This window comes from Natrix helvetica, assembly GCF_964273705.1.
Source record: "Natrix helvetica genome assembly, chromosome: 12".
Taxonomy (NCBI): Eukaryota; Metazoa; Chordata; class Lepidosauria; order Squamata; family Natricidae; genus Natrix; species Natrix helvetica.
In genome coordinates, this window is record NC_138556.1 from 18,594,718 (window position 1) to 18,619,285 (window position 24,568).

Consider the following 24,568-nt stretch of genomic DNA (forward strand, 5'->3'; position numbering starts at 1 on the left):
TTTAAATCGCAGTGTTTCTATTTAATGAATGTCTAGAGTGAAACTGTTGTTGCCTTAATTGTGGGTAGAGTTTTCCTGAAGTTGCCCTCTGTGTTCCTACCACTTGGTGTTTTAAATTGTTTGGATATTTGTGTTTTGGCCTAGTTAAGTTGGAATGTCCTTTGCATGCATTCCACGTTCCTGTAAGGTACGGTAGAAAGATAACGTTCAAATACTTTTAAAATAATCATGTCATGTGGCATCTCATCTTTATACTTTTTAGTGACTGTTGCACCCTGCAGTATAAATATAGTCATCCTTGCAAACAATGCAGGAGCATGTTTTAAAGTAGCTTCTCTCCGCTTTTTGGAAGAGTATTTCTTTGTTTGGAATGGGCGTGATGGAAGTTGAAACATATGATGCTGAGCTGTATTGCTCATTGTATAGAGATGGTTTGGCTGATTTGTTTATGCTCTAGAGAGGAGAACTCGAGAGAGTGAAACTACTATCTGTATTGTCTGTTAATCAGTGTCCCAATATTACCTGTAATACAGGTAGTCTTCAACTTACAACAGTTCATGAAAAAAGTGACTTATTGTTTTTTAACACGACCATTGCAGCATCTCCATGGTCACCTGATCAAAATTTGGATGCTTGGCAACCGGTTCATATTTATGACGGTTACAATGTCCTGGGATCATGTGGGGAAGCCAGATTCATTTAACAAACATGTTCCCAACTTAACAACTGCAATGATTCACTTAGCAACTGTGGCAAGAAGGCATGAGGCAAAATTCACTTAATAAATTCTCTCTTAGAACCTAAATTTTGGCTCAGTTATGGTCATACGTTAAGGACTACCTGTATCTCTTAAACGCTGTGGCTCTCTGCGTGCCACTTGCCACTTATCCAGTTGTGGAATGCTCTTTCCAGAATTGTGTTATATAATATATTTGCATTTGTGCTCTTTGTAAACTGTTCGTTGAACATAATAGGAATTCATTTCATCCAAGTGGCTTACAATATATTAATGATTTATTAAAAGATGTGTATAGTGCTTTCCATAAAGCAAATTCTTAAACAGTGAACAGGAAATAATAGGAACAGGAGAAATGTATCTTACACTTTATAATTCTCATTATACTGATCAGAACTTAATTTATCAGTTGGTATGTTTATGATTGTAAGCTATTTGGACATCACTTTTCACTTCAACACTGTGATTTAGGAAGCAAACAAGAGAAAAACCATGTTTTTGTAGGGTGAATAAGCAATCTTCTCTCATTTTTATTACCAACCTTAGAAAAGGAATTCTTGGGAAAGGAATTCTGTTGTCGGCCAGTAGTTTTTTCCAAGGTAAAGCACTTAAACATACTTTTTGCATTATCGGAGTGATTTCTTTGCCAGATGGTCTGATGGAAAAACAAGTATATGCAGCTGCTTGTACACGCTCTCTTGTGAGAGTTCTTGGATTTGGTCAATCTTTAAGGAACGGGAGAGTCTATAACTTAGGGAGAACCTTCCAGAATGATAGAAATGGCATTTTGTTTTGCTCCTTGCAGTGTCATGAGCCCAATTTGCAATTCCGTGAAAATATTGGAAAGGCCCATTTCTCTCATATCTTAAAATCTTCTCATTAGACAAGTATCTTCTTGGCAAGTGGTTTGTTCTTAATGGTCCCCTTTACACAACTTAAAGGGAAATGCTACTTTTGGCTATTACCCAATGTTTGAGAGTAAAACTGTTGAATGTAATGTGGCTTTCACTGGAGGGAATATGCATAGGAATACGAAGTTCAACAGCTAATTAATAGGATTTTACATGAAGAAGTCATGTATATTTCAAATAAAAATAGCAAGTAACCAAGCTTCAAAGCCTTTAAGAGCACATGGCATTGTTATTACTCATTGGATCTCTGGCTGCTTTGAGTTACGAAAAGAGTAACCACTATAAATGCCTTTTATGGTAGCATTTAATCTCCAGCATATTATAAGATAATAAATTAGATGCTTGCCATGCTGATTTTTGTACTTTTTCTAGCTGACCTTCTATCCCTGGAATGTTGTAAGTCACGTCAAAAGTGGGTAAGTTTTAGGCTCCCAAGGTCTACCTTGCTTTTGAGTAGGCTCCTGAATGCCAGCTACTGGAACCAAGTTGGGCAAGATATACCCTTCTTTCTTTTTTAAAAAATAGTTCTGAGCCCAAGTGTTTGTTTTATGAACTGTGGCTGAGCTGAACTCTGCCCTACGTGAACAAACTCACTTCCCGGTTATTCAACTTCCATCATCAGTTCGGCAGCCTGCGTATACACTAATATGCCCTAATCTGTGCTGATTTACAAATCCTTGCAAATCCTCCCTCAGATCTGCAAAATCTACCTCTTGTTAATCTCTGGGTTTTGCCATCTAAACATACACAGTAACTAGCTACTTTGGCAGTGTGGTTTGCTTTTTGCCACACTTGTGCATGTGTATATATACCCACATGAACATCTATCAAAATTGTTCGGCAACCAATTTGGTGGATGTATTTTATATATGGGAAGAATCAAAGCAGTGGGTGAATTAAAGCACTTCTTTGCAAGCTGGCAGCTGCTTTTCATCCCACCAGTCCACAGAGCGGATATTTTGCATTGGCGGGCCGTATTCGGCCCGCGGGCCGTAGTTGGAGGGTGCCTGTTATAGAAAGTTAATTTTGTAAATGGCATTTTCTGTGCCACCTGGCATTAGCTCTTTGCAATGTTACGTAGATCTTACTCTTTTCTCTTTGAAGATGCTGGGGCAAAGACCTTCGACATGTCAACTGTGCGTTCTATACAAAACTATAACATTTGTTTCATTTTTCAAGCATCATCTTATTTATGTAATAGCATTAATCTGGCAAATTTGGAACCTGCACAGGCCTATCCAGCATCTGGGACTGAGAAGCAAAATCTGGGTGTTCCTGTATGAGCTGTCATCAGATATTCCCTTGGAATTCAGCTCCTTAGATTAATATAGCCTTGTTTGGATTCAGACAGCAGCATGCATTCGGGATACATTTAGTATCCATAAAACTTAGCATTACTGAGCTGGTCAATTTGAATATATCTTCGAGTACAGTAATATAGGGACAAATAATGAGAAGAGTGGGAAATCTCCCCCTCCCGTCTTAAAATATTTCTACTTATACTTTGGGCTGGAATGGCAATCTTGAAATGCATAATGTTTTACGAAAAAGCTTCAGGCCTGAATAAAGCAAATCAGGGATTAATATTGTATTATGAGAATTCTCCTATGAATTTATTTTAATTTCACAGGAAGAATTATTTTAATAACATGGTTCTGCAAACAGAAGGCTGATTATCTGTTTAGCGATTTGAGGAATTCTTTACAGTACTTTAGAAGTTCTTATGTAAATATTAATCCGGGTTTGACTGTTGAGCAAAGACATATTCTGCATAATGTAGCCAGCAACTCTAGTAGAAGTTAACACTGGCAAAAATAATTGAGTTCCCCTCCAGCGAAAGGACCTTGGCATTCCTTTGACGTGCTCCATACCTCACGCTGTGTATAATAAATATTGTGCACTTGGTTTTTGCTGAGTAAGTTAGGTGAACTCAAGGCAGCTGTTTAGATTATTTACTAAATGAATAAAGCTTGATTTAGCCCAATTCAGGCAATCCTCAACTATGGCCAAAATTGGAACCAGAGTTTGCGTGGCTAACGTGAGGCGGTTGTTAAATGAGCCGTGCCGAGTTTTACAACCATTTTTTTCCACAGTGGTGATCATGGATCATTGAAGTCGTTAAGTGAATCATGTCATTAAGTGAATTTGGCTTCCCCTATTGACTTTGCTTGTCACAAGCTGGCTGGGAAGGACGTAGATGGCAATCAGGTGACCCAACCCAACCACAACTGTCTTCCAATATATGAACAATTGCCAAATGCCCACATTTCGATTTCATGACCATGGAGTCATGGCTGCGGTGGTTGGATGGTGAGTCACTTTTTCAGTGCCATTGTAACTTTGAATGGCCACTAAACTAATGGTTGTAAGTCCAGGGCTGCCAGGATGTGAACTTGTACATACTATTGAACGCTCTGGTCAAAGAACTAGAGACATAGATTTCCCCTTATATAGAATAGAATCCTTTGTTGGCCAAGTGTGATTGGACACACAAGGAATTTGTCTTTGGTGCAGATGCCCTCAGTGTACATAAGGAGTATAAAAATACATTCATCAAGAATAAAAAGACACAACACTTAGTGATAGTCAAGGTTACTAATAAGCTATCAAATCGTACTAGGAAACAATAAAAACAATATAAATTGAAAGATACAAGCAACGTGGTTATAGTGATAAGTGGGGAGAGATGGATACTAGGAAGGAAGAGAAGAATAATAGTAATACATTCTTGATAAATTATTGACAGTGTTGTGGGAATTAGTTGTTAAGCAGAGGGATGGCATTTGGAAAAAAAAACTGTCCTTGTGTCCAGTTGTTCTGGTGTGCAGTGCCCCATAGCGTCATTTTGAGGGTAGGAATTGAAACAATTTATGTCCAGGATGCGAGGGGTCTGTAGATATTTTCACAGCCCTCTTTTTGACTCATGCAAAATACAGGTCCTCAAAGGAAGGCAGGTTGGTAGCCATTGTTTTTTCTGCAGTTCTGATTCTCCTCTGAAGTCTGTGTCTGTCTTGTTGGGTTGCAGAGCCAAACCAGACAGTTAAGGAGGTGCAGATGACAGACTCAACCATTCTTCTGTAGAGCTGTATCAGCAGCTCCTTGGGCAGTTTGAGCTTTATTCGGTTCCCCCCATGGCCTTGTTGTAGTACAACTAGCGTCTCAACTCTGGAAACTTCAAGGTGCCTTACAGCTTGTTTTTACTCATTTCCCATTATTTAGCATCTCATTAGTCAGCATCCTCTGGCAGCTATCTTGGTACAATTTGGAGCGACCGCTGCCGCCTGGGAAGTCTTTTAAAAGTTCTGGCAAAAGAAGTGGAATCCTACTTCCTGCCATTCTTCCTCCTTTCAGTAAACTGGTTTTCCTTCTACCAGAAAAACTCGGCTGAGCTGAATAGTTAAAAAAACCCTCCTGTTTTAGAAAAGCCTTAAAGTGGGTCTTCTTATGTGTAAGCATTTAGAAGAACCTGGGATTGTAACACAATTATGCAGTGTTATATTTACAAGCCAAATGTGTTGTTGTCAAAACTAACCCACGTTAAGACAAACCAATCTCGCTCAGTGTTTTATCAACTGTAACTTCTCTGGAGGTTTTCACTTTCGCTGCCAATGGATAAAAATAAGAAAGTTTTGGTTCCTGCAGCTACCGCTTTGAAATATATTAGTCATTTGAGAGGAGGGGGATTGTCATTGTTTCACCCCAACATTGAGTGGGCTTGTCTGTTGGGTCATTGACATGGCGGATGTTTATTATTATTTATTCACACGGTGATAGAATTAAAAATATGGTGATTAAAAGAATATAATGCCAGCAGAATCAAACCCCTTTAAGCAAAAAGCTGATACGGGTAGTCCTCAACATACGACCGCAATTGAGCCCAAAATCTACATTGCTAAGTGACTTTTGCCCTATTTTACAACTTTTCTCATCACCGTTGTTAAGTGAATCACCCCAGTTCTCAAATTAGTAACCCAGTTGTTAAGTGAATCTAGCTTCTCCATTGACTTTGCTTGCCAGTAGGTCGCAAAAGGGATTCACTTGATGACGGGACACTGCAACAGTCGTAAAGGCGAGTCAGTTGTCAAGCGTCCAGATGTAAATCACACAATTGAGGAGATGCTGCCACAGTCATAAGTGTGAAAAATGCTCATCAATAACTTTTTTCAGTGCCGTGGTAGTCACTAAATGAATGGTTGTAAGTCGAGGACTACCTGCAAGGTTATTCAGGAGAAAGGTGCAGATGGTGAGCTGATTTGATGGGATATTTTAAACATGTTTGGGTGGAGACCGATCTGCAGCCCAATCTCACAACATCGTTCTGAAGAAAAAGCAGGACATGGAATCCGTGTCATAAGGGTGTTGGACTGGAACTTTCTGGCACTCTCCGAAATGAGCTCATTGCTAACCTTCTAAATGCAAATCATCTTCTGTAATTATTTATGATGATAATGATATACGCAGGCAATAAAAATATGCCCAGTATTTCCAACTATTCCAGTGTGTGTTCTGTTTAAAAAATTCTGGACAAATGGGGAATTCACGCATGTCAAAAATCAAGACGATTCCTTCGACTTCTGAAAATGTGTGAATGGCCATATGTATATCAAGAGTCTTTAGCAAGGTCTACTTTTATTGGGGGATATTATACTGTTCATATGGCTTTAATGCTATATGACATGTAAGGTTTGTTTATTCATAGAATTTATGTAATGGTAGTGACTGGAAATTAATTTGCAAAGGGCTATATTGTCTGTCCGTTAGTCCTTTGCAACCCTTGAGGAAAGAGACTGCAATTCTTTCCAAGAAAGAGAATTGTGAGATGAAGACCTGGTGAGATTTGCAATGTTTGGTGCACAAGCTATGCTTAGAAATAAAAATAATAGGTAGTTCAAAATGTAATCTCAATTATTTCAGGTAACTTTGTCGATGAAGTCTGGTATTGTTTTCAAAAATCCTTTTATACTTCAACTGTTGTTCTTTCTGTGCAAAAGTACATTTTGAAATATTAGAGCACTTACCTTTAAGGCAAAGGGGACTTTCTGAATTTAAATTTCATTTATTAAATTTGCCACTGAGCACTTTAAAGTTCTGCATTAGGTTTCCTTTTGCTCAGAGCTTATGTAACAGTTCTCATAACCCCTTGTTAAGTTTCCAAAATTGTGTTCTAAGAGCTTATTCCAGAGAAGCAATTACTAAGTGAACTCTATGAGGATATGTTTATGAAGATTTCAAAGCACACAGAAAGTAACTGAGTATATGAACATATTTCAGCTTGTTTCCAGGGCTTAAATGGACTGCTGTGAGTGAAGAGCATTGTGGGTATTGATATGCAAATGAAGAATAAATCTAAAGTATTATAAAAAAAGAGAGACTGCAGCAGAAGTGCAAAACTGCATATGCTTAAACAACGCTTTAGTGTGTATGTTATGGTATATTTTATATTTTTAGCAATATTAAGATTAATTTAGTGCAAACATGCTAGAAATTCCATTTTCTAGACACAGATATTTGAGGATTACTGCTCATTTGCAAGTTTGAAAGTCTCTGTAGGTCAATAGTATGTAGAGAGAGAGACAGAGAGAGAGAGAGAGAGAAAGAGACAGAGAAAGAGAGCGCAAGAGCGCTGAGGAGTAATTGAGAAGGAATAATATATGTTACTATATGATAATATTCAATGGAATATTGTAATAATAAATATAATCATGTCTCCTTCTCCAGTAATTTTGGGTAATGATTTATGTTTGCAGAGGGACACACTTCCATTTTAAAAAAGCATAGCTGTTTAATGCTGATTTACAAGTAAATAATCATGGTTTAGCAATCCATCCACCCTGGGAAACTAAACCTGCTACAGCATAGCAACTAGAAGTTTATTCAGAATTCTTACTATTTTATGAGTTATGGCTGATCATTTGACCATATGGACGTCTGGCTGCAGTCTGAAAAGGAACTGTCCTGAAACTGACTGTGGTGATTTTTGTTGTTAGAACTGAATAAAACTTGAAATGTGTTCCTTTTTTTCAGAAACTGTAAGCTCCGTTTTAGTTATTACTTTTGAACTTTCAGAATGGGTGCTAAATATGGGAATTTCTTTAACACTTCAGTCTCAGTTGCCTGTTTCACTATCTCACTTCCCCAAATACTCCAAACATTTATTCCTGTGGTTTCTTATGTTTCACCTTAATAATCTTGCAACTGCACATTATATTTTTTAGTGACTTGATTACATAAGGAATAAATAGAACATTGTCTTTCCAGTCTTCCGAGCTTGTTTAAATACAGTGTCTGCATATAAACACCAGACTGAGGCATGGCTTATTGAATTGCTGAATAAACCACAGTTGGCTTGATTCCTGCATCATGCTAAACCATCCAGTATGGATTGCAAACCGCATAATTGAGTATATACTTATGTTAAGCTCCTACCAAACTACAAAGTAACCATCAAGTGGTGTCTTACCCATCATTGTCTCACATTGATAAACTGCATAGTAGCTTTGAGTGATGTGTGGACTTGTTCAGTATGTGTAGGGAAGGGGGGAGGAAGGTAGGTAGGGATGTACTATGTTTCCCCAAAAATAAGACAGAGTCTTATTTTCTTTTGACCCCCCCCCCCAAAAAAAAAGTGCTTGGCCTTATTTTCAGAGAGGTCTTCTTATTTTTGAGGTGCTGGAGGGCGGCGAGCGTGGTCACTTCATGGCTGCTGCTGGTCAGCCGTTCACCCCTGAGGCTATGCACACGCTTCCAGCCATGCTTCCCTGCACCATGCTGTCGGCCCAGCCATGCCGCTGTGACCAGATGTCCCATCGCTGCCGTCACCTTCCTGTTCTTTGCCAATGGCTTTTGCGGTGGCCATTAGCGTGACAGAAGGGGTGGGGTGGCTAGGGTCGGGGGAGCGGCTGTTAGGTAAAGGTGTGTGGTATATGTGAGGCATGTTCCCCCTTCCCTGCCCCCTCCAGCCTTGCCTCCTCACCTTGTGTTGTTTGCGTGGCAAGCAACCGGAGGAAATGGCGGGGACCGGCTGTGCATGCGGTTAAATATTTTCGGGGAGGGATTATTTTAGCACATGCGCTCCAAAGCCCGATTGGGCTTATTGCCCGGGGAGGCCTTATTTTCAGGTAGGTAGGAAGGAAGGAAGGAAGGAAGGAAGGAAGGAAGGAAGGAAGGAAGGAAGGAAGGAAGGAAAAATGGCAGGTCCTTCCTGAATGTATACAGGCAGTCCTCAACTTACGACCACAATTGAACTCAAAAGTTTTGTTGCTAAATGAAATCTTTGAACCTCAGCAACTCATTTGGAACTTTGAATCTCCGGTTGATCCAAGAAAACAAGACTGAAATTCTAAACAATCATTTCCTAAGAGCTTTGTAGAAACGTTGAAAGAAACACAAAACTAAATTGCATGAAATAACCTTTTGAAAGTTCTTAATTCGGGTGACTCAGACGCGAGAAGTCCTGTTTATGAATGGAGAGAACAGATTTTTAATCTTGCCAGAACGTGGAGTGTGACGATCAAGGGATGGTGGGAGGTAGAACCACTTGAGCTCACATTGACTTTGGTGAGTCACGGACCCAAAGATTATTACTTTTCCTCTTTCACCCAAATTCTACGTTAACAGTACTTTTTCTCTCTCCCCCCCCCAAATCTCTTTATGAATATCTTCCCTTGAACACGATGTATAATCCAACATAAAAAGGGCACAGGTATGAAAAAGCATTCTTTTTTCCACAGGCCTGGATTTATACAATCCTCATTTGTACAGATTCTGATCTCACCTGCCACTCAGGTGTCCTAAGCACATGTCGGTCTGTCCTGCCATTTCGGCTACCACCACAACCTTATGCGATGCCTCCATAAGAGACCAGAAGTGGCGCGAGCCACCCAAGCCTCTTTTGGCTCCGAGGAGGCTGCAAGGGGGTCATGCTCTGGGGCAGGAGGGGGAATGGGAGGGGGGGTTGTCAAGGGACACTATAGATATAATTCATTCCTTTTCCTGTCTAATACAGGATTAGGAAAAATAAATAGCAACGCCGGGCTATCAGCAAGTGCACCCTATTATAAGCCATGTAACATTGAGGACCAGTGGAGAGAGACAGTTCAGGGTTTAGGATATTCACATTACACCCCCCCCCCCCCCCCGCGCATGCGTGGCAGAGAGGCACGCACGAATGCACCGTGGAGCTAAGCTGGGCTCTGCGTGCCACCTGCATGCCAGGACACACGCACACACAGACACACCCCGAGGAGTGTTAGGGGTGTCTTATCCTCACAGTAGTTGTTTCCAGAGAGTAAGTCACCTGTGGACCAAGTTTGGTTGAAATTGCCCCAGTGGTTCTCAACCTGTGGGTCGGGACCTCTTTGGGGGTCGAACGACCCTTTCACAGGTGTTGCCTAAGGCCATCGGAAAACACATATTTTTGAAAAAAATATGGAAAACATAACATTTATGGTTGGGGGTCACCACAACACGAGGAGCTACATTAAGGGGTCGCAGCATTAGGAAGGTTGAGACCCACAGTCCTAAACGAAGAATTTGATGACCAGATCCGGAAAGACAATAGATTTCCTCCTAGGGGACATTAAATAGGGAGCAAATCCCTGGGAAGGACTGTTTCAGCAGACAAAACCTCAGGGAAGAGTAATAGCCGAAAGAGCTTCTCATTCATGGAAAAACAAATACCGTGGCTGGAATGTTGAGGTTGACTTTGTTGTGTCATTGGCTGATTTTTCTCATGGAGATGTCTGTTTTTGTTTTTAACTTCATGCAAAGCAGCTAGACATGTAGATGATAAGCAAGGGAGTTCCCATGGCTGGGAAGAATAAAACCAAGCTGGATGGAAAAAATGAGTGGAAGGGCGGCGAGATTTGACATTCCTTCCCTCGCTAGGTATGCTGGTTTTGTTGTATTCGGGTCTTTTCCCGTGTAGGATCCTACACAGGAAAAGACCCGAATACAACAAAACCAGCATATATATATATATATATATATATATATATATATATATATAATCACCCCCTTTTCCTTCTCCTTTTCTTCTTCTTCTTCTTCTTCTTCTTCTTCTTCTTCTTCTTCTTCTTCTTCTTCTTCTTCTTCTACCTTCTACCTTCTACCTTCTTCATATATATATATATATATATATATATATATATATATGTATATATATGTATATATATGTATATATATGTATATATATGTATATATATGTATATATATGTATATATATGTATATATATGTATATATATGTATATATATGTATATATATGTATATATATGTATATATATGTATATATATGTATATATATGTATATATATGTGGGTAATTCTTCTGCCATTATGCATCTCATGTGACAAGACCTTTTTTTCATTCGTTGTGACACAAGAAACAATCCTTTTGGTGACTCACAGCGAATGCTTCCTCTTACCATTGCCTGACTCACTGCTTTCCTTCTCTAATTTGAGCCAAGGGGCAGTTCAGGAGCCATTAATACCCAGAATGAGGGATCATGGCTGGGCATTTCCAGAAGCAAGCCATTTAAAATTCTCTCTCTCTCTCTCACACACACACACACACACATGGAAGTAACAATTTTAGTTGCGGCCAGATATTTGGAATACAAAGACCAACAGTTTGCCTTTCTCCCCCCCCCCAATCATTTTGGACAATGTAGCAAATTGATTCCTTGACCAATTCATATTCCCATTGCCTGGTAGCCTGTGTCATCCAAATGGCTTAACGCCTTTGGTTGCAGAGTTGTCAGCTTCATACATGAGTTGATTTAACTTGGATATAATTAAGCTTAAATGTTAGGTCACTCTTCTCTCACCTTCGGTGCGGTAATTAACCAGCAAAATGTTCCAATTTCATATTGTCTGAGTTTACTGGCCCATTTAACTGGGGGAGAAGGAGAGAAAAAAAGAGAACTGCCAAAAGCTTTTGATTCAGTGGAAAGGTAGACATTTCCATCTGCCCCAGCTTTTGTTTAATATAATCGGATTCTTTTGTGCCTTTCTGTGGCTTCCTGTTCCCTTGCTTTCTCCCAGCCGAATAAACGTTGTTTGCGGTGCTTAGCCTAGTTGTGAATGCAGCCTCTATTAGTGTCCTGCACACTCCTCTCTCTCTCTCTCTCTCTCTCCCTCCCTCCCTCGTTCCCCATACAGGGCAGCTTTCAACCAGAATATTCCGGGTGTTGCTTTTTCGACATTCATTCCTGGCAAAAATGCAAACCCCGCATTCTCACATGTTTTCTGGGAGCGAATGCTGTCAGGTGTACCAGCATGTGGAGCTCCTTAGAAACTGGATTTTGAAGCCAGGACTTCAAAGGAGGGTTAAAAATAAAGGATTGCAAAAAAAAAATAAAAAATCACCCCACCATGACAACGCAATTAAGTTGGCCTGCGTTACAGCTGCATGAGGTAGACGGACTTGCTCGCTTGTCAGAAGAGTTGGAAGGGACCTTAGTGGTCTTCTAGTCCAACCCCATGCTCAAGCAGGAAACCCGATGTCATTTCAGACAAAGGGTTGTCCAATCTCTTCTTTAAAAATATCCAGTGTTGGAGCACCCACAACTTCGGAAGGCAAGTCAGCAATGGCTGTGTCAGTTGATGAGTCAGCTAGCTGAGCCTGATTCAACAGCCAAGAGAAAGGAAGTCTGTGTATAAAAGTGCTGACCAACAACTTGATTCGGATGGCTAAATCATTAAAGTATCAAAATGCAACTCTATCATTGTGTATCATTAGATATCTATCTATCTCCATCCTATCTATCTATCTATCTATCTATCTATCTATCTATCTATCTATCTATCTATCTATCTATCTATCTATCTATCATCTATCTCTATTTATATCTATCTATCTATCTATCTATCTATCTATCTATCTATCTATCTATCTATCTATCTATCTATCTCATATCTGTCCATCTATCCTATCTATCTATCTATCTATCTATCTATCTATCTATCTATCTATCTATCTATCTATCTATCTATCTATCTATCTATCTATCTATCATCTAAATCCAAAACTGACAAGCAGATTAGGCGAGGGGCTTGTGTCAGTAGCCAAGCCAACCTTCACCATGGAAGGCCTCTCCTTTTGGCCTGCTTCCTCACGTACAGCCTCGGAGCCCAGCAATGCTTTCCTGGCCTCTAGCAAGAATGCCGCCGAGCAGGATTGGGCAGCGTGTTCAGAGAGGAGGGGAGTGTGCAGGCAGGAGGAGAATATGGGGAGCCACAGGTTTATTACTAATGCAGAGTTGGTATGTGGCTCATTTCAGTGAGCCTGGCTGGCATCAGACCTGTTGCCCTGACAGATCTGCCGCCTCCTCTTCATTAGACTGGACGCATCCCGGGAAGAAATACTTATAAATGCTGGTAGCCCTCAACCTATGACTGCAGTTGAGCCCCAGATTTATGTTGCTAAGTGAGAAATGACTGTATTTTGCATGCTTGGCAACTGGCTCTCCTTTGCAACCAGTTGCAGCCTTCTGCGGTCAGGTGACTACCATTCCTTCCCCCCCCCCCCCGAACAACCACAGAAATACATTGATTCACTTAATAATGACAGCATTCACTTAACAACTGCAGCGCTCACTTAAGGACCTCTGGTTAAAAATCCATAAAACCGGGTCTGTGGGTGCCTCAACTTAAAACTGTCGTGATGTATGATAAAAAAAATTCCAGACCCCCATTTGCGGTCATAAATCAAGGACTACCTGTGGTATTTATAACATGTCGAGTTGCAGAGTGAGGATGGCAAGGTGCAGAGGTGGGAAAGGGAGGGGAGGAGGCGATTGTGCTGGGGGGAAGAGAGGAGTTGCCAACTGTTGAGGAAAGTAGGTTACCGGAAATGCATTGCAGGTCTTGTTTTGAATTCTGAACAACATGTATGGCAAGCAGCCCAGGCGAATCAGTGGGGCATATTTCTGCCTTCATAAAAGAATTTCGGGCCCCTTTGAAGGGATATAAAAAATCAACAGTGATGTTTTTGATCAGCATAAAAAAAAAAGAAGGCAGAAGAGTTTTTCCTTAGACATTTTGCTGAGCGTAATTAGAGGTTTGCAGTCAGCTCTTCTAAGGCTTCGCTTGAATGTGACACATGTACATCCAAAATTAAAGCAGCTCTGAACCCCTTTTGAAGACAGACTCCGCTTTGCCATAAGTCATAATTCATTAATTAGACCAGTGATGGGAACCTTTTTGAAACAAATCTATCTAACTGTCTGTCTGTCTGTCTGTCTGTCTGTCTGTCTGTCTGTCTGTCTATCTGCCTATCTATCTATCTATCTATCTATCTATCTATCTATCTATCTATCTATCTATCTATCTATCATCTATCTATCTATCTATCTATCTATCTATCTATCTATCTATCTATCTATCTATCTTCTGTCTGTCTATCTATATCTATCCATCTATCTATCCATCCATTCATCCATCATCTAGCTATCCATCCATCCATCCACTACCTACCTAGCTACCTACCTACCTACCTTTCATCTATCTATCTATGCCCATCCATCCATCCGTCCATCCATCCATCCATCCATCCATCCATCCATCCATCCATCCATCCATCAACACATATCCATCAGTGCATGATTGCATCTTCAAAGACATAAATCTTAGTCTCTGCCAAGAAAATCCCTCTCCTCCTGCTTAAATAACCCTGTTGCTATACTTTGTTACACAGAAAAAGCAAATACACTTTTTATGGACTCGGCTGATAAAGGGATTGAAAGCAATCCAGCCAGCCAGGCTCTGCTTTCTTTTTGTGCAAGTGTGTTTTTATTGTCTGAGTTTGAAATGCACACTCCGCTTAATACACCCTTTTGTTCGCACTTTTGGTGGGGAATCAAAAGAGCGGGCACAAAGTCGTCCCTTTCCAGTAAAGCATAATGTCCACAGACCACAAACGGCATTAAACGCTGGCAACTCTCAAGGTTAAGATGTTCTGTATTCTCCAACTTGAAAATATTTGCCAGGAGATAAAAATAGACATTCCATGGGTGTCCTGATTCGAGAAAGTCTGGCAGATCATTAGTGGAAGCTGAAGAAACTAAGAAAAAGGATGACAATTCTATTGTTAGATAAGATTGCTTCCAAAATCCATGTAATGTGCTGTTTGTTTATTAAATTTACCGTATTTTTCAGATTATAAGTTGCACTCCCCCCCTAAAAGAAAGTGAAAATTTGGGTGCATCTTATACACCGAATGTAGCCCCACCCATCCACCAGCCTCCATCCTTTGGCCTCTGCCTCCCAGCAATTTGCCTCCTTGCAGCAAACAGCCTGTTTCAGCTTCAGCAGAGCCTGATTAGCACAAGCAGCTGATTGTCGGTTGGATCGGCCTCCCAACCATCAGCTGCTTCAGGCTTCAGGGGTTGCCATTGCCTCTTGCTACCTCCGCGCGCCTCATTTTCAGCTTCCGCATCCCATTTTTGGTCTCTGCAACCCTGTTTTCAATCTCCATGCGCCCCATTTTCTGTCAGTTCCGAGCTGATCGTGGGGTCGCAAATCAGCTGCTTGGGCTAATCAGGCTGTGCTGAAACTGAAACTGACACAGGCTGTTTGCTGCAAGGAGACAAATTGCTGGGAGGCAGAGGCAGAGGTAGACTTTTTTTTCCTTCTTTTCCTCCCCAAAAGCTAGGTGTGTCTTATACTTTGGAATGTGTTATACTCTGAAAAATACAGTATATGCCACCCTTCTCTCAGCCATTCAAACCTAGTTGTCCTTGCTCTTTTGCCGAAAAAAACCCCCAGAAAAAATGATGTGTCCTACTGCTGGATTTATTTGTTTTTAGTAATTCCATTATTCAGAGGTTTTTTCCCCCCCAGTTTGATCAATCTCTCTGCAGACTGCACCCAAACTGCCCTGGGGCCCTTTAATCTAGTATTATTTTCATGAGATGTCCCAACCTGCTTCTGTAAGTGAAATGCAGCCATTTTGCCTTACCAGGACAACCTGTGAATTGGAGTGATGTCATTTAACCCCTTCCCTCCCTGGTTAGAAATCCAAATTGCATTTGGTAATTATTTTCTTTAGTATGGAGCGTCTTTCAAATATCCAGACACTTTCTTTCTTTCTTTTTTTGGTAGCCCTTTGGGAAAAGAAGAGAGTGTTCAGCATTTTAAAAAAGTGCTGAAATGTGGCATCTCTTCTGGGGCCTGGAGCAGCTCGGCTGCCTGCTTCTGTCATGTTCCAGCTGGTGGTTTTCATTATTGCCATGGATTCTGATCTTATTAATTCTGCTCCTGGATTAGAAACTGCAAAGCTAAGATTTCGGAGAAGAGGAACAATAATAGACTGAGGCTCTTGGCATGAATGTCATTGTTTGCCTATAGCTGTGGATTGCCTGATTTAATATTTATAGGTGGATTGATGGAAACGATTATACATCCGTAGTATAGTCTTATGTAAGCTACAATTTAAGACATGGCAATCTCAGGCTATTAATGATGCATTTACAAATCATTTTAGAGCATTTTTGCTTCCATCTTAACATTTGTCATATCTTGCCATGATCCCAATATGTAGCTCTGGTTATCTCCATTCAGTCTTAGCTTCTCTAATCCCCCCCCCCCCCCCCAGCATGATGTCAGGTCCAGAGCAGAGAGAAGTAGCCGCTGCCATCTCCTCCTTTCTGTTAAAAAGATCAGAACCCAGGTAATCAAAGGTTACTGCACTTTTTCACAATTTAGATAGAGGTGAAGGTTCCCCTCGCACATATGTACTAGTCTTCCTGACTCTAGGGGGCGGTGCTCATTTCCGTTTCAAAGCCAAAGAGCCAGTGCTGTTCGAAGACGTCTCCGTGGTCATGTGGCCGGCATGACTCAATGCCGAAAGCGCACGGAACGCAGTTATCTTCCCAACAAAGGCAGCCTGCAATTCGGCAGATAGAATCTCACCTGGCTCAAGGTGGACTCAGCCTTCCATCCTTCCGAGGTGGGTAAAATGAGGACCCAGATTGTTGGGGGCAAGAGGCTGACTCTGTAAACCACTGAGAGAGGGCTGTAAAAGCACTGTAAAGTGGTATATAAGTCTATTGCTTCCTTCCTTCCTTCCTTCCTTCCCTCCCAGTGGTTAGAATGCAGTATTGTAGGCTTACTCTGCCTCACTGTCAGCAGTTCGATCCTGATCAGTTGAAGGTTGATTTGGCAGATAGAATCTCCCCAGGCTCAAGGTGGACTCGACCTTCTATCCTTCTGAAGTGGGTAAAATGAGGACCCAGATTGTTGGGGGCCACAGTCTGACTCTGTAAACTGCTTAGAGAGGGCTGCAAAAGCACTGTAAAGAGGTATAAATGTCTAAGGGCTATTGCTATTGCTACTGGGTCCTTAAGGTAAAAAAAAAAGTCTACTTTTTGCTGACTTGACACTTTCAATGAAGGTTGAACTGCTTTTCGACCTGCAGTCTTCTAACCGGCGTACTCTAGTGCGGAAGGGCGAAGGGGCAATTTCCTTTTTGGCATCCCGGTCTGGATTGTTCTCATCCTGATGAAGTCCACCGGAAGGAAATATCTGGCTAAAACCAGTCCCATCCCTTGCTCACCTGACCCCAGAGGGCCCCAAATTTAAGAGGGGAACTCATCACCAGGCACCAGGGGGGGAACTGAGATAATGAACTGATGCAGGAATAAACATCTTTTTCAGTTTCTGTGAATTGTTTTAGAGGCCTCGGACGTCCTTTAAAAAAACCACCTTGCCTGTGGTTTGGGAGCACAGCTGCGAGGCCCATAAAGGCAGGAATGGTTTTGAAGCCAGCAGAGCAACCTCTGACCCAGCACATCCTATGCTCAATTTTCTTTTTTAAAAAAAAAATCATTTTCCCAGTTTGTTCCAGTGGGAACCAGCTCTTCCCCTCCCCTCCCTTATCCTGCCTGTTGGAAGCGTTGAATAACTTCTCCACCATCAGAAATGTTTGACCTCGATGTTGAGTGTCCAGCCATATGGATTAAATAAAACAAACCTTTAAAGCAAGAAAGGGGGTTGCATTCTTCTAACTTCCTGTGTTTATATGGCCCCTTTTGCCCGGTGGTAACCCCTGGTGTCCAGCTGCTTCCCATGCCGAATTGACCCTTAAATGGTTGCTTATGAAGTCTGAAGGCCAGTGGAGAAAAGGAAGACCAGCCTATGGAATATAACCTATAGGATCGTAGAATATAATATATAGAATAGAGCAGAAGAGGCAACATGCCTATTAGCTCCTAAGGCTGTATGAAATCTGGGTGAGGGATTTATGCCTTTTTATTGAGGTTAGAAAGTCTAACTATGCCCTGAGGCATTTCACATATTCTTGAAGCAGAATGCTTGTTAGAGAACCAGTCCCCAATCTTTCTGGCAGCAGGGACTGGGTTTGTAAGTCGAGAAAAGAATAAGAATAAGAAATAGAGCAAAGCAGAGCTGGAAGGGACCTTAGAGGTCTTCTACTCCAGCCCCCTGCTCAGGAAACCCTATACCTGTGATGGCGAACCTGTGGCACAGGTGGCACACGGAGACATCTCTCTGGGCACGCGATCCATTGCCCTATGTCAGCTCCAGCACGCATGTGTGCGACGGCTAGCTGGTTTTCTGCCTCTCCAGAGGGCTGGGGGAGACCATTTTCGCCCTCCCCTGCCCCCCCCCCCCCGAGGCCCTCTGGAAGACGGAAATGGTCCACTGGTGCTTTGGAAAATAAGTTAAACCCTCCCCCCTTTTGTGGCAGCCCCTCAAATACTGGAGCACTGCTATCATGTCACCCCTAATTCTTCTTTTCTTTAGACTAGCCAAATCCCAAAACCTACAGCCGTTCTCCAGATGTTTTAGTCTCCAGGCCTTTGGTCATTTTAATTGATCTTCTCTGAACTTTTTCCAAAGTCTCAACATCTTTTTTCTAGTCTGGTGTCCAAAATTGGTTGCAGCATTCCAGGTGTGGTCTTACTAGGTTATTTTTTAAAAAATAAAGCAGTACTAATACTTCGTGTGATCTTGATTCCATGCCTCTGTAACTACGTACCTGTAATTGATCCGAGTGGCTCGAGACGGTGACTTTGTCGTCAATAAAAATGGATAGATCTGACCGAAAGAAAACAGCCTGGCTTAAAACCAGCCGGGGAAATGTAAAGAGCGTAATCTAGAAAGTTTGACTTTAAAAGCTAAAGCGCTGGTCTGTTTTGACAACTGCACTATTAATACATTCTGCTGTCCCTCTCATTAGCAAACCTAGCATTGTATTCAAGAAAGGGGAGGGGAGGGAGAGAGCCCTTTGCCAACTTTCTTTCAAAGTGGCATTCATAACATCGGAAAACAAAACAAGGAAACAAAACAAAAGCATAAGGACCTTATTATGCCTTTTTTTTTTCATCCTTCTGACTCTCAGGAACTAAAGCAAGCCTGAAACCAGCTTAGAAGCACTGAGGTTGCTTCTCTTGGAGGTGGGTGTCGAAAGGCACAAATCGCTCCCTTGCATCCCAGGCAGATGTTGTTGTTGTTGTTGTTGTTGGGTGAAAAAGGTTTTTTATTTTTCCCTTTCCAATTCATTCACCAATATACGTTCTTATAGGTGCTGTTCACATTTTTCTGTTAACCATTAATCTTCATCGTTATCTTCTTACAAATATATACTGTATTTTTCGGACTATAAGACACACCGGAGTATAAGACACACCATGCTTTTGAAGAGGTACATTAAAAAAAAGTTTTTGCACTCTACAGGCCTCCCAAACGCCTTGTTTTTTGCAAAACAAATAAAAACAAACGCCTTTGGGAAAAGTACAGTATTTTTCAGACCATAAGACGCACTGGTGTATAAGACACACAAAGATGTCAAAGAGGTAAGTAACAAAAAAAAGGTTATGTCCTCCCGGCCCTCAGGAGCACTCTGCAGGCTTCAGCAGAGCTGAGGAAAGGCAAAAAAAATGCCTCCATCTTTGCGAAAAATGGCCCGTTTTTCACCCTTTTTTTTTTTTTTTTAACAAAAATGGGATGTGGGGGTGGGGCTTCGGGAGGCCAAAAATATCTGTATTCGGTGTATAAGACGCACCAACATTTCCACGCCCTTTTAAGGGGGGAAAGGTGCCTCTTATACTCCAAAAAATACGGTACCTTTGGGACATCCATGGCTTGGATGATGGAGAATCTCCAGAGACACTAATATGACAATTGCCTCTCATTTCTCCTCTTGCAACAGTAATGGAGAATCCGATGAGCAGCTCATCTCCCCCTTCACGTATTCAAGAGGACGATGGCTCAAAGGAGAACACCGATGTGCCATCTGGGTGAGCAACTTATTATCTAACTTTAGACCGATGCATACGTAACCCTTTTCTTTCTCTCTCTCTCTCTCTCCCTCTCATCTCTTTTCCCAACTTGATGAGCACATCGCATAGGAAATAAGAATTGCCTTTCAGTTTTTACCGCCTTTACATTTTTCATGTGCAGTAAAGTAAGCATTTCAGTGCAGTGGGATTTGAAAGAGTGCAGAAAAGAGCAACCGAGATGGTTAGGGGACTGGAGACTAAAACATACGAAGAACGGTTGCAGGAACTGGGTATGTCTAGTTTAATGAAAAGAAGGACTAGGGGAGACATGATAGCAGTCTTCCAATATCTCAGGGGCTGCCACAAAGAGGAAGGAGTCAAGCTATTGTCCAAAGCACCTGATAAGGACAAGAAGCAATGGGTGGAAACTAATCAAGGAGAGAAGCTACTTAGAACTGAGGAGACATTTCCTGACAGTTAGAACAATTAATCAGTGGAACAACTTGCCTCCAGAAGTTGTGAATGCCCCAACACTGGAAGTTTTTAATAAGAGATTTTTAATTTAATTTAATTAGCACTTCTAGACCGCCCCCTCTCCCAAAAGGGACTCGGGGCGGTGTACAGTCCATATCAAAAACATCATACATAATAACAATTAAAAATTATTAAATGGATAAATACATAAATAAGAGGAGGATAAAATAGACAGAACTGTAATTGCTAAATAAATAATTTAAAATATACAAAGTTTAAAACCCCAGTGTCTTATAAAATTAAGTCCCCTAAAAAACCAGTAGGAAATATATATGCCAGGAGGTAGACGTTAAGAATTATGCCAGACCAGCCAGTCGGAACAGGTGAGTCTTCAGTTTCTGCCGGAAGGAGCGGAAGTCAGTGGTGGTTCTAATGTCGGGGGGGAGGTCATTCCAGAGGGTTGGGCCCATCACAGAGAAGGCCCTACTCCTTGGTGTCGCCCGTTGGCATTGCCTAGTGGACGGCACCAGGAGAAGCCCCTCCCTGTGAGAGCGAATTGGCCGCAGGGATGTATGTGGGAGGATGCGATCCCGCAGGTAACTAGGCCCTATGCCATGGAGCGCTTTAAAGATGGTGGTCAAAACCTTGAAACGCACCCGAAAGACCACAGGTAGCCAGTGCAGCTCGCGCAGGAGCGGTGTTACGTGGGAGTACCTAGTACTCCCCATGACTGCCCGCGCGGCTGCGTTCTGGACTAGCTGCAGTCTTCGTGCGCGTCCCAAGGGAAGCCCCATGTAGAGAGCATTACAGTAGTCCAGGCGAGACGTCACCAGTGCATGAGTGACCGTGCGTAGGGCATCCCGGTCCAGAAGGGGGCGCAATTGGCGCACCAGGCGAACCTGGTGGAACGCCCCCCTAGCCACGGCTGCCACATGATCATCCATTGACAGCCGGGCATCAAGGAGGACGCCCAAATTGTGCGCCCGTTCCACAGGGGGCAGTTGTTCACCCCCTATGGCCAGCGTTGGAGTCAGCTGACTGAACCGAGGTGCCGGTAGCCACAGCCACTCAGTCTTGGAGGGGTTGAGTTTGAGTCTGTTGTCCTCCATCCAGACCCCGACGGCTTCCAAACACCGGGACATCACTTCGACAGCCTCGCTGGGGTGATTTGGGGTTGAAACGTACAGCTGAGTATCATCAGCGTACAGATGGTATTCAACCCCCAAACCACGGATGATCTCTCCCAGCGGCTTCACATATGTGTTGAACAGGAGGGGTGAGAGGACCGACCCCTGTGGCACCCCACAAGTGAGTGACCTCAGGGTCGACCTCTGCCCCCCCCGTCAACACACATTGCGACCGGTCGGAGAGGTAGGAGCCGAACCACCGTAAAACGGTGCCTCCGACTCCCATCCCCTCCAGCTGGCGCAATAGGATACCATGGTCGATGGTATCAAAAGCCGCTGAGAGGTCTAATAGGACCAGGATAGAGGAACAACCTCTATCTCTGGCCCTCCAGAGATCATCAACCAGCGCGACCAAGGCTGTCTCTGTGCTGTGCCCGGGTCGGAAGCCGGACTGGCGTGGGTCTAGATATTCGGATTCGTCAAGGTGTCGTGGAAATTGCTGTGCCACCACATTGGATAATCCTTTGTCTGAAGTGGTGTAGGGTTTCCTGCCTAAGCAGGGGGTTGGACTAGAAGACCTCCAAGGTCCCTTCCAACTCTGTTATTCTGAATTACAGTGGCATTAACCGACTTTGCCTATTCTCTCTGAACGGTTCTTTTTAGCTCAGCCCTTTCAGGATTTGTGGGGAAGGATTTTTTTTTAAAAAAAAGGTTTTTGGTATATTTGTTGCCTACCCTTCTCTCGCTCTGGCCTGATTTTTGTGGGGGGGGGGAAGGGGAGAGAACGCCCAAGCCCCGAACCATGGCAGCTGCAGTGAATACGTTTCCCTGTGAGCTGTTTTGAGACAGACAAATGTGCTGCGCCCAGCAATTTATTACGACGGGCTCAGAACGCTGTGGAACACACCGTGGCGTTCCCTATCACTCCAAGGTTGTTTTGTTTTTAAAATAAAAATCCTTACTCCCCCTCCCTCCCTCCCCAGTGCAACAGCCAGCCAGCAAGTGGTGTGACAATAAACGAAAGCAAAAAAACCCCCAAGAGCAGCATAGATCAAAGTTAGCATCACACGCCGAGTTGGAAATGTTGCCTGAAACCCACTGAATAATAAAACACAGGGTTGGTTTTTCTTTTGCCTTCCATCCTCCTGTGAAGCTTTCAGAGCCTTTATAACACAGAGAAGATATGGAGCTTCTGCTCTTATTACAAACAAAATGTATCCCCCCCCCCCCCCCGATAAGGCATCCTGTTGAGGTCAGAAATCCTTCTTATCTTTTGCAACGAGCAAGGGCAACTTCGTAGAATCCAGGGTGCCTTATCAGCCATGCCCGCCTCCGAAGATTTCTCAGTTATGACATTTTGGAGGCCGAAGCGAGAGCGGATGGGATAAATTTGTGCCTGAGTGGCTTGTGTTTTTGCGAGAGTGGGAGTATCTCCGATGATGATCTGAGTCTCTCTCTTCTTTTTTTTCCTCCTTTCCTTTCTTCCAGGGTAAATCATTCCGAAGGCTCGTGCTGTGGCAGCGCCTCCCAGTCTGCCAACCATCCCGATTTTGCCGAAGACGTCTTGCAAAGCCAACTGTTGCGCAACGAGTCATTTAATGCAGCTGAAAATAGCGAGCTGAGGACGGAGGAGGAGGTGAGCGGAAACGCATCTTTAAAAGACTTCCTCCTCCTCCTCCACCTGCCTGTTTCCCTCCATTCATCTTTTCTTCTTAAACGGGGAGGGGGGGGGGAATGGATTATTTACATTTTAATTATAGCAATCCTGCCCCTCGCAAGGGGACTTGCTAACGGGGTGTCATCCACGAATAAAATCCCCCCCCCCTTCCCCCAGCAGGTTCCAAGGATTGGGCTGGAATGGATGCTGTCTTTTGACTCAGGGGAATGAAAGCCTTCTGTACAGCTAGTCCTCGACTTACAACAGTCCGTTTAGTGACCATTTGACATTACAGCGGCACTGAGAAAAGGGACTTAGGACCATTTTTTTCAAACTTAGCATCTCTTCCCCCCCCCCCAACGGTCACATGATCAAAATTCAGACACTCGGCAACTGACTCGTATTTATGACGGTTGCGTGACCCCCCTTTTGCGACCATTGGCAAGCAAAAGTCAATGGGGAACATTGCTTAACAACCAGGTTACTCTAACTCGAGAACTGCAGCGATTCACTTAACCCCGGCGGCAAGGAAGGTCGTGAAATGGGGCGAAACTCACCCGACTGCTATCTTTTCTTAGCGACGGGAATTTGGGGCTCTGTTGGCGGTCGTAAGTCGAGGACTACCTGCCGTTTATCGAAACACGGAAGATGATAATGTCTTTTTTTTAAAATTTAACAAAAAAAAAACCAAGCGATGGGTTTTGAATTGTCTCCTCCTGCAGAGAGCCAAGAGAGGAAGCTGGTCCAAAGGGCGGAAGAGGAAGAAGCCTTTAAGGGACAGCAACGCCCCCAAATCCCCCCTGACGGGCTACGTGAGGTTTATGAACGAGCGGCGGGAGCAGCTTCGTGCCAAGAGACCCGAAGTCCCATTTCCAGAAATCACCCGGATGTTGGGCAACGAATGGAGCAAACTCCCTCCGGAGGAGAAACGGGTACCGCTGTATTCGCCTTTCCGTCTTAGGGAATGTTTTATGGCCAGGCTCGCCAACCCTGGCCCCTTTGAGACTGGTGGACTTCAACTCTCAGAATTCCCCTGCTGGCTGAGCTCCCCAGCCGGCTGGGGAATTCTGGGAGTTGGAAGTTCACGGCCTAAGTTGGTGAGACCTTTTTTTTATGGCATTTGATTGCATCCTCACTTGCAACTGACAAACTCAGAGAGCATCAAGAACCCCACAGTTGGTGTCTTCCTCCTCCTCCTCCTCCTCCTCCTCCTCCTCCTCCTCCTCCTCCTCCTCCTCCTCCTCCTCCTCCTCCTCCTCCTCCTCCTCCTCCTCCTCTCCATTCCCTTCTAACACTGATGAAGTTACCTAGTTGGGCAATAAAACATCTTTGAGAAAACCACCAAGGTCAGAGAGCACCAAGGACTCCACATTCTTCCTCCTCCTCTTCCTCTTTTTCCTCCTCCTCCTCCTCCGCCTTCATT

General features: G+C 43.1%; 1 protein-coding gene across 3 annotated transcripts in view; it reads left to right on the forward strand.

The window, feature by feature from the left end:
• Positions 1 to 24,568, forward strand: part of HMG20A (high mobility group 20A) — a 41,900-nt gene that overhangs the window by 1,967 nt on the left and 15,365 nt on the right. For all 3 annotated transcript variants that reach the window (XM_081965003.1, XM_081965004.1, XM_081965002.1), the window contains exons 2-4: positions 19,818 to 19,905; positions 22,977 to 23,124; positions 23,868 to 24,077. In XM_081965003.1, the coding sequence (XP_081821129.1) occupies positions 19,820 to 19,905; positions 22,977 to 23,124; positions 23,868 to 24,077 (444 nt within the window). In that variant the 5' untranslated portion in view covers positions 19,818 to 19,819. The remainder of the gene's footprint in view (positions 1 to 19,817; positions 19,906 to 22,976; positions 23,125 to 23,867; positions 24,078 to 24,568) is intronic.